The 11,298-nt window shown below is 47.0% G+C and overlaps 1 protein-coding gene across 1 annotated transcript; it reads right to left on the bottom strand.

Moving 5' to 3' along the window:
- Positions 1–939: 939 nt before the first annotated feature.
- LOC126911573 (tRNA pseudouridine synthase Pus10) lies at positions 940–4,066 on the bottom strand (the record flags this gene model as incomplete). The annotated part of the gene is given in 8 exon segments (XM_050699366.1): positions 940–1,140; positions 1,142–1,311; positions 1,385–1,484; positions 1,552–1,658; positions 1,756–2,336; positions 2,422–2,531; positions 3,106–3,326; positions 3,801–4,066. Coding segments are annotated over 8 exon segments (1,616 nt in total), but the record flags the coding sequence as incomplete, so codon positions are not given.
- Between the last annotated feature and the right edge of the window lie 7,232 nt (positions 4,067–11,298).

Raw genomic sequence — 11,298 nt, 5'->3', positions numbered from 1 at the left:
TTGCCCACAGTAAATCGAGCGTTAGGAATAAATTTGAATCAAAAGATTTCGTTCGCTAATAAAAACAAATATCTCGACAACACAACGACGAACACAACACTACACCGCTGTAGTGCCGCGCGATCTGCCCGCTAGTTTCGAGAACGGGTCCGCCGCCGCCGCCCCGCTCCCGCTCCCGCGCCGCCGCCGCCCCGCTGCCCGCAAAATTCGAGGCTGAGGCCTTAAAGATTGTATTGATCAACCCCTCGTGTGCCGGAACGCAGATCCGCGCGAAAATCCACGTTTCTACTGTTGTCTTATACACCGACATACAAGAGGTTAATCTTACCAAGGGAAATAGGGACAGAAAAGGCGATTTTGTGTCCAACTACGTAGTGATATGTTGCTGTGTACTACTCTTTATTGCTGTAACCGTACTGACATGTGCGCGGCAACAGAATGTAACGTGCACGTGCGGGTGTGGCGGACGAAATAACAGAATAAAAATCTATAACTAGGTTTCAATTTAAGAAAGAGACTGCCATGTTGATTGTATCCTCGCTAGCGCGGCTGCCGAGCAACCAGTAGAGAGTTGGATCCCCGAGTCAAGCAGAGAATTATTGAGGTTTTTCAATAATTTACAGCAGTAAAGGAGCCGGGAAATGTATTTGGTAAGGTAATAGGCTCACCTTCTGTTAAATGAGACGTACGTCTCAAGTATTTATTTGGTTTATTTTATTCAGGAAATTGTCAATTCATATAAATATATTTTGACACTGCTCTTTGAAGTTTAGATAGATACAGTACAGCGAGTGTGTACGACGGCTGTATACTGCAGAGGTGGGAGCTGGCAGTGTCTGTGGCCGGCCCGGGGCAGGGTGTAACTACAGGGGACGAAATAATAGACGTGCTTGCAGGTGATTGGTTTATTTGTCGTCGACGCACGGCGCGGGGGGCGCGGGGGGCGCGGGGGGCGCGGCGGGCGGCCACGGCAGCTCCACGGCGGCCACGTCCAGCGCCAGGATGTCGACGCGCGCGCCCAGCGCGTCCGCCAGCGACGGCCGCGTGCGGCCCAGCTCGCCGTGCGCCCACTCCTTGACGTAGGTGCCCGCCTCCGTGCGCAGGCGCAGCGCCAGCAGCGCGGGGTGCGCGGGCACGGCGCGCGCGCAGCTCCAGGATGCGGCGCGCGCGCGCCAGCAGCGGCCGGCGGTGCAGCACGCGGATGGGCGTGCGCTGCGTCAGCTGCACGCGCGCGCTGTCGCCCGGCGCCGTGTTGCGGTAGGCGTTGAGCGCGGCGATGTCGCGCGGCGTCACGCGCACGTCGCCGCCGCCCTGCAACACACGGGCGCTCACTGCCTGCCGCCGGGGCCGGGCGGGGCTGGCGGCCGCGGCGTGTCTCGCTCACCTCGGCCAGGTCGTCGCGGGAGTGCGACAGTTTGATGCACAACGCTTCGTACGTCTTGCACTTGGTCTCCTCGCCCTTCTTGAGCAGCGCTAGTTGTTCCCTGTAACAAGGCCGGTGTGGGTGGTGGCTGTGACGGGCTGGGTCCCAGCGGAGGCTAGCTCGGCTACCTGTGTATGGGCACGAGGCTGCGGACCACGACCTGTCCTCCCGCTGAGATCTGCTCACACAGTTCCTTCAGCTCCGCCTCGCTCGGCTGCCGTGTTGGATCCGTAACCTACAATGTAACATTCAATAATTGACTCAAAATCTTCACATTATTCCACACATGTATTACAGTAATAAATACCAAACAAGCGAGCGAGACTGCGCACCTCGACTGCGAAGGGCCGGCCGTCGCCGAGACATCGCACGTCCACGTCCTCACGGCCCGCCGACATGAACTTCAGCCGGTGCTCCGCGGCCTCCGGGCTCAGGCGGTACAACGCCGCGATGGGCTCGAAGATGATCTCCTGCACCGACGAGTGCATCATGCGGCGCCCGTTCACCAGCCACGGTGTCTGCGGGAGCGCGCGGCTCAGCTTCACGTAGCGGCCCGCCAGGTACAGCGGCGCGTGCGCACACGCCACGCTGACGCAGCGCGCGCGCCCCGGCGGCGGCCCGCCCGCCACGCCGGCGCCCGCCAGCGCCGCGCGCGTGGCGCCCGCCAGCGCCTGCTCCGCGGCGCGCCGCGTGAACTCCACCCCGAAGCGACGGCCGGCGGCGCGCCGAGCCTCGAACAGCGCCGGCGCCAGCGCCTTCAGCGCCTCCAGCTCCTGCAGTTCGTCCGGATACTCCATGTGCAGTGTGATCAGCAGCGGAGACACGGCGCCAGAGTCCAGCGTCTTGCCGATGTGCTCTGCCAGCCGGACACCGAATGACCACTTCCACGCCTCTTTCAGGGGAGTCACCGACGCTATAAGAGAGAATGGTGATCCGAGTGAGACTCAGCCAGCAGATGGGTGGCGGGCGGTACAATAGGCCACCAGGCCGTCACTCACAGTCGTCGTACTCGGGCAAGTCGTGCTTCAGCTGCAGCGCCACGAGTCGCTCGCGTACGAGCGCGGCGATGGGCGCGGACAGCGCGCACGCGAATGTCTCGCACTCGTACCTGTGGAATTATGAACTTCTGTACGTGTCCGTGGGACACTGCACATGATAATATTGTTGTTTGTTTTTATGCGAGCAGTGACACAAACTGCTGTGTGGCAATGTATAAACGTTCAATATGCATGTACCCAATGTTATAACGCGCCTAACACATTTGCTCATAGTCGGTGACTGATCGCAAATGAACACAGAGGAAAAATTACCCAATGCACTATCAGAAAAGCAGATATTAAACACTAGCTACTTCCGCGCGGTTTCACTCGCTCTGCTTGGCTTCTATCGGTCATAGTGTGATGTTTTATAGCCTATAGCCTTCCTCGATACATGCACTACTCAACACAAAATAATTATTCAAATCGGACCAATAGTTCCGGAGATTAGCGCGTTCAAACAAACAAACAATCAAACAAACAAACTCTTCAGCTTTATAATATTAGTATAGATTAGTATAGATTATTTAAATTCTCCTTTTCATTACAAAAAGCTCGTAAAAATTGCCACAACTGGTTTTCAGATGAGACATATTCAAACACAAATCAGCCTCAGCCTGCAGTGGTGCAAAATAATGTACTGACCCTTTCTTGTCTAACACTTGTTTGACCATGTCACAACACGGTTGCCAGTTTTCCTCCTGAAGCACTCCCAAGCAGCTCACGCAGATACCACCAACTTTGATTCGCTTAGTGGGTGGCTCCAAACATTGATCTGTTGAGTTCTGCTCAGCCATTGGTTCACTCAGCGGTGCAGGCGGGTCTCTTGTCTCCGTGTCTTGCGTCCGTCTGCCACTTTCTTCACACTTACAAAATTAAACAAAATTGTTATTCTGCCAACCACCACGGCACAGTTAGTATGTACAAGTGTAGGGACATGGTGGGTCCGTCAGTAGCAGTACTGAAGTTAACTGACATCCACAGATTATGAATTCTATCGCACAATAACTTAACTCTACATTCCACTTCTGCAAGTTACTTGAAAAACGAATATTTTATTTATTTATGAGATTAAATCGCTAGTTACTATGGACAGCTGCATAACTATTATGTAACAAATTAATACGAAAGCAGAGAGAGACGTAATTAAAGCAGAATTAATAATCAAAACATCAGCAGAATAAGAGCATGCGACCATTTTAAGGTTACCTAGTTCATAGTTATATGGAACCACTGTTAAACAGTTACCAGGAAGTAAGTTAGGGACGCCTGGTTGTTTATCCACTGGAAATGTTTCTATTGAGTAATGTTATTAGTGGAATAATTTAAACAAAACTTACGATTTTGTGTACAAATTGTTCAACATTTTCATATGCTGTTGGATTCTTCAGTCCTAAATACCTAAGACAGCACGCGTCACAGCATCCTAAATCTTTACACAACTTTATAATAGCTTTTTGGTTCATTTTACTGAGTGTTTGTCTCTTAATACTATAATAATAACATGACACAGGAGTCAGGTTTACACTAAACACACGCTTGTTTTGAATTTGTTTGATAGTTTGGTAGAACTTTTGTTTGACAGAATTCAAGTTCAGAATTGACAATGACATTGACAGCTGACAGTTCATTCGTTTTTGTGCTGGACCCATAGATTTAGCATTGATACCATGTCTTTCTAAAACATTAAAATATTATTTCATTATAAATGCTGTTGTTTCTCTTCGTCTAAGCGTGGACCCAATAACAACGTGACATAGCTCGAAAGAATGATAAAAAAGTGGCATATTTCCTAACTTTATTTTTTACACCTCAAAAAACTACTATGAACATTGTTCAGGCGCTATTAACAAAATATCGTTCGTATGAGTATAATATGAATCGATTTAAAAATCCTTTTTTACTTGAAAGGTTACCTCTAAGATAATTCCATGGCCGTAAAGTCAAGTTTCCGGTCTTAAGGTAAAACATAAGCCGATTTTTTTTGGGTTCCGTAGCCAAATGGCAAAAGTGTCTGTCTGTCTGTCCGTCCGCCCGTATGTCACAGCCATTTATTGACGAAACTATTGGGCTTACATAATTGAAACTTTGTAGGTTCATGTATTCTGGTAACCGCTATTCGAATTAAAAATTTTTTTTTTTAATTATTAAAGGTGCGACGCGTCGCGTTCTGCGCCTCAAAGAGCCATCAGACCACCACAGATGAGACCCAGTAGGGCTGATGTCCGGAGCTGCGGACTACCTAGCAGGTTTATCAGGGCTCCGGCTTGAAAAGCAGGAGTAGGAACGGGGTAGTTTTTAGTCAGTAAGAGTCTGACGCTCCCTCTCGCCTCGCCTAGGACGGGAGAAGCGATGGGATGATTTTCACCCAAAAAAAATATGTAAGTATATAATAATAATCCAAAAAAAGTGTTTTTTTATTTAACTGATGACATTCAATGTTATTAACGTAGTGTATTCATAGTTAGTACTGAATATTATTAGTTGTTCAAACATTATTTACATGAATGAATAGACAAGCTGTAAATCGTATGTCCATACAACTATATTGTAAGCTGCTTGGCAAAATAGATTATGATGCGGTGACGGCTGGTACTAAAAATCAGTGACTGTGATAACAATGCTTCATGCATGTACTAGCATGTTGTGTCCACTGTACGTTACCTAGGCGTTTCTCCGAAGCGGTGGACTGTCTAACGCGTTACAGTACCGGGGCACACCGGGGTTCTGGCTCAATGCAGGAGTAGGAACGATGTGATTTTTAGTCAGTCTTTTCGAGTCTGACACCCCCTAAGGCGGGAGAAGCCAATACATGATGTTCGTCCCTTACAAAAAAAAATCGAAGCCGTTTTTCACAGATGGAATAATTTAGTAAACATTAACAACTTGAGTTCGTGCTATACTAGCGACCTCAATTATTCCATATACAATATACTCTTTTAGCCAAGTTGTAACTGTAGTTAAACTGTGCATTAAATCGTAAGGTGTGTCGCATACTATTTATAATATTTATGTGATATGTAACTCGCATTATATGTACAAATACTAAGATGTATTTAAATAAATACTAAGAGTTTTTGACGAAACCTTAAATTGATCCAGAGATTTAAAGTAAGTATATACCTAGTGTTGCATAATAACAAGTAATATAATTCATCATCTAACTATATCATCCTCCTAACTAACTGACTGGCCAAGCATGTAGCGTGTACAGTTTATCTAGAACAAAATACAAATTCAATGTTCCAATCTGGTGAAACGTTTGTGAAGCTACACCTGATACCACTGCTAATTGCAATGCAGAATAAATAAAGTACCTCTAGGTACATTAAATTAAAAAAAAGACTTTAAAACACAATTACTTCCTCCTTTAGAGATAATCAGATAAAGGTCAAACGTCGACCCATCGAATATATAAAAAAATACTTTTATTCATTCGTACAGGTCCTACACTCTTCCTTTTTTTAAGTCGGTTAACATAATATGCAAGTAAGATACATTATGAACCACGTAGGAAGCGTGAGAGGCGACGCGTCGCATCGGTGCGATTTTCCCAGCGTCAGGCTGCGGGCGGCGCGCGCGGCCTAGTGTGTCAAGGTGATGATGATTCAATGTGCTCGTGCTGGCGCTGACAATGACGCCGTCCGTGCGACCCGCGCTCGTGACGCGGACACAACCGTGCCACTACTCACTGTGTAATGGCAATTAACATCGGCGCACATACACTTACATACAACATTGTCAGTCATCTATCACAGTCCTTACAGATAAGTGGCCGACTCTGATTGCCATAGTAACTATGACTTTAAAACAAAAAAAAAAAAAATAATTGCAAAGGGGTAATAGGATGCCGTCATCTCCTGCTGCGAAGCAGTCATGATAGCTAAGGAGGAGACCAAGGGTAGCTCGCCCCCCGACTAGAACGAGACCCGCAGATGGGGCCTAGTAGGGCTGATGCCCAATCCGGAGCTACGGACTATCAAACGCTCACCCGCCTTAGACTGGAACCCCACGTTCCAGCTTAAGGCGAGAGAAGACATTGGATGACATGCGCCCCAAAAAAAAAGGTCGCCAAGGCCGGTCCAATCAAGTGTAACCAGTATACACTGCTGCCATAATTACTGTCGACTCACCATCTACCTACCTACTAATATTTACCTTCAAGCCTAACCAAACCAAGTTAATCACCGGGGTTGGCGCTTAAGGGTTGAACTTCGGGTGTGTGTATACTATGAAATGACGGTATACTAATTTAAGTTTGGACTATACTGAACTGTAGGTGGAGCTAGTAGTAGTAGTTCCACTGAAGGCGTCGGTTTTGTAGTTATATTGGCATGTAAATTGGCGGACCCTAACTTAATCGATGAAACCGTAGCGCGATCTATCTCGACTCCAACGCCATCTATCGAGCGTGAGGGGTTTTTAATTTTCATAAGGTTTCGTGCATTCCTTAATGCATCACTACTCCAACAGCTCGTCCCATCCGACAAGAGCTACACAAAGAAGGAGGTACTTATATGATGAAGTGGTTTGCGAGTACGCGAGTGGTCCCAGATCTCGAATCGCTGCCTCATGTATGTAGGTAGAGGTAGAGGGGTACAGCAAAACGCTTCATGCGAATAGATGGAATATCAGCCATATACGGGTGGCGCCTTGTACTGAGCGCAATCAGATTGTTGTTGGTACCTGCACTATCTAATAAAATCTCGCTGCTGCGTTGTGAGTTGTTCAAAGGTCATAAAAATCAATGTAAGCATATCGCGGTTATCTCTGTGATACCTACCGCCCGTATCATATTATTGTTAATTGTTCATATTTTATTATTATAAATTGAAGGCGACTTTTTATCGTCCTAAATACGTACCTATTGTATATATTTGTCTTTCAATGGCATACGTCACCAACAGTCACCACAATGCTGTTCTCACTCTCAGTGTGTTACTCGCTACTAGCTTTCTTTTAAGGGGGTGAAATCATCCATTGACTTGGGCGAGGCTAGAAGGAGTGCCAGACTCTTACTGACTAAAAAACCTCCCGTCCCTAGTTCCCTACTCTTGCTTTTCGAGCCGGACGGAGCCCCGGTAACCTGCAAAGCAGTCCGCAGCATGTCATCAGCCCTACTGGGCCCCATCTGTGGTAGTCTGATGGCTCTTTGAGGCGCGCGCGGAACGAGCTACTAGCCGGGGTAAGATATAAAGGTCACCGTTGTATTCGTAAAAATCTAAACTGTAAATATTACATTTGTAAGTGTGGGAGAGCCAAGCTTTAACACGAATGGACCGAACACGCATCCCCATTAATTCTCAAATACCTCAAAAGACCGGAAGCGCAGAGAGAGAACATGGTTGGAGGATCACTGTTGTCCAATTTCTGATCATGCCAACTTTAAAAGCAAAATTTTCTCATTTAAACTTGTTGATTCACCATGGGGATGAATAGATACAGGAACGGGGTGAACAGAATTATTATAAATAATTTCCCAATATCTACTCACCCACCTTCTGCAATTATTCACCCATCGGATTCTTTTCACCCCGTTTAACGCTTTGTAGATAATGTACCCCTTTCTATCACATTTACAGCGTTTTCCATTTGTTATGAAATCCATTGAGCCGGTTTTTTCTTGTGGCCCGTCTTCTATGATATTACTGAAAAACCTTAGTTTCCTACATTGATTACTGTAATCTTTTCTAACTGTGCCGTAATAAGGCCTTCACATTTTTTTTGTAAGCTGTATTAGGGCATGGCGCATGGGAAAGCAAAACAACGACTATAAGAAATACGCCGATATTACAACTATTTCACTAATGTGAGGAGATGACTAAATGTACAATTGTCCTATAGACAAAACACGGCACATCGGACCACACATAGGACCCATTTAGTTTAAGTTTAATTTCCGTGCTTGGCGACTGGGCTTCTCCCAGTTGTGCAGTCTCTTTTGTGCCTTTATCTCTTGTATTAAATTCACCGAGGGAAGTGGAAATTATCGTTTTCTTTAATAAATAATATCATCTCATTTATTGCGTTGCGGGATCCAGACAGTCATTCATGTCCCTGGGACGCGCCGGACTTCAAGGTTCCGGTGTTTTCATGTTTGTATCTACTGTAGATCCTGGCTTACAGGAGTTGCAGCGGTATGGGAGGTTGTGGCGGGCTTGTCCCAATAAAAAAGTTCGGGAACACACTTATAACGCCTCTGGTGTTTCGGGTGTCTGCCGTCTGTGTCTGCGTCTGTCATCCCATAAAAAATAAATGTATCTTTTCTCTCTGTTATGTTGGTTTTATGGAAAGAAGAAATCGTAACACTCGTTTGGAAAATAAAGCAAGACATGCAACCAGTGCTGTATCGTCGCAGCAACCATTAGGCTCTCCTACAGCAGTAAGTAGCAGTGTGGTGGCGGCGCGGGCGCAGCACATGAATGAGTTTGCAGATGCAGAGACCTTACAGAGTGTTACTGATGTTTTGTGCCAGTGGAGCAATCAAAATTAACTCCAGTTTAATACAAACCTACATAAAGTCCAATGAGATGACTCTAGTCGAGGACCTGGCTGTAGTATAGTTATTCCATTCATTGAGGTTACTTCCAACTGACTCCTGTCGCAGGTTAGGTTTAGTCATCCGTTTTGTAGACACGGAATGTGATAACCATCAACTAGTGCACACGGCAGCACACTGCGCGGACAATCTGACTGTCCCGAGCTGGTGGCGCGGGTGGAGCGGTTGTGTGTGCCTGCTGCACTAAAGCATCAGCCCAGGCCGCGCCAGCACCCATTACTGGCAGTCCCGGCAGCCCCGACAGTTGCGGATGGGAAATCACTGACGCTCTCCTGACGTCCGCACCAGAGTGTGATTTGTTCGCAGCGAGATGGAAGGATGTATGTCGTGAATGTTTAAGGTTTTGTGTTAGTTTTAATGATTAAAATTATTGAACTTTTTTCTAAAATAGATAATTACAGAATGTGAAGTAGTCTAGTCTCACTTGACTGTATTGGCTATAATGAAGCATGTTTTTTACTAATAAATAAGAGATAGCGGCGCGAAGACATTTAACGTTAATTAGATTCCTGGCCAGATTGTCGATAGTGCCGCACTATCTGCGGGCGAGGTGATAATGATATCAGCGTCACCGCCTCACCGACTGACCAGTTACTGGCTCCAATAATAATAATATGTAGTTGACTGACTAGCGGAGCGGTAAACAACGTCGTCCAGAATACGTGTGACGGTGTGAATCAGCGGCCGGCGCTGCAGCAACAATGGCCGCCGCGGTGACTTCACGTTGCCAACTGCTTACCTCAACTATCTACAAGTACATGACGTCTAGTAAAATGATTAAAATATGATTCTCTTTCGGTTTACTTCGTGTCAAATTGAAACCTCGCACTCTCCAGCTGTGTGCACCGCCAGCCGCGCGCCGTCTCCTCGCGAACCAGTCGCCCACACGCCACACGCATTATATAATAAACTGTATACTGACTGGTATCTACAATGTAAGATTTACAATTTTTAAACTCTTCAATGGCTCTTCAAATACTTATCGTTAAAGTGAAGTACCGGAGTGCCTCGGAGGACAGCCGCGAGGGTGCCGGGCGCACCGGGCGATGTGACACGCTGAGGTCACGCAGCATTGTGCGGAGAACAATGCCATACACCGCTACTGAGGGTCGCCCTCGCCTCTTCTAATGTCCGTAATATTATATCATTACACTCCCGCCGTACTCAGAGTTATTTAATGGTTACTTAACAAAATTGTTACTAAGGAATTGTTTAAGTTATCATTAAATGTCTCTGAGTGCGGCAGTTAGTCTCATTGAGCGACTGCAGGCACTACTTACCTACCATCAAGCAAATGGGTTTTGGTTCAATTCCCGTCAAAATTATTATTAGCTTTATTTTCAGTGTTCCCGCGCAGTACCCAGTAATACATGTTTGGGAATAATGACGGACAGAAGTGGTACCTGGCAGCGTGCACTCCCTGGCTGGCGACGTCCAGGTCGCAGTACCCGCCACAAGCTGCATGCGTCCCTAGTTCACTACTCCATTCATATTCCCCGGACATAACTTTGTGTGATCTCCGGGATTGGCTCATATTTCCATAACCGTAATTAGTCTGATCTGGGCATCGAACCCAAGATCTCACATAGTATCTATATAGTTTAAAGTAAGTTCTAGTCCTATCTAGATATGTCAACAGCGAGTTAGTGGTGCGACGCCGGAGTCCCGGAGCGCCGAGCGCAGGCGCGGGCTGCGAGTGTCATGGAGGTTCTAACGCGAACTAATTCGTGGCCACAGATAAGATAACGCAGTACACGTCAGCGCGAGTGCGGCCACTGATTGCTGGCACCGACTCACCTGTAGGACGAGCGCCGCCTCGCGACTCCGCGCGCGGCTGGTTCATTACCTACTCGATGTACTCGGCGGAGGGAGACGGCCTTCATTTACGAATTTGTCATCGTTTGTAAATTGAATCATAAACTTCTTTATATCAGTCACAGCGTGCAATATGTGGGGACACAATATGAATGTTTGTCTTTCAGATATGTCTGATTATCTCGTCGGGGAGCAGCAGGCGAGCTGTTATTGCTGTAACAAAATATATCAGAATATTGCGGACGGCGGCCGTATCTAGCACATCACAATAACGAGGTGAGCAAACACGCCGCGCACACCGTGCCTGGCAGTGGCCAGTCACCGGCAGGTTAAATACTTTAAATAGGACCTCTGCGGTTTGTTTGGTCGCTTCGCGCGGAATGTACAATGAGCAAACAGTGAGCAGAGCACTGTGGGAGGCAGGCAGCGCCGCGTGGCGACACTGAGGCAGGATGACACATCGG

Source organism: Spodoptera frugiperda, chromosome 16 (genome assembly GCF_023101765.2).
Source record: "Spodoptera frugiperda isolate SF20-4 chromosome 16, AGI-APGP_CSIRO_Sfru_2.0, whole genome shotgun sequence".
Classification (NCBI taxonomy): Eukaryota; Metazoa; Arthropoda; class Insecta; order Lepidoptera; family Noctuidae; genus Spodoptera; species Spodoptera frugiperda.
This window is presented reverse-complemented; position numbering and strand designations above follow the sequence as displayed.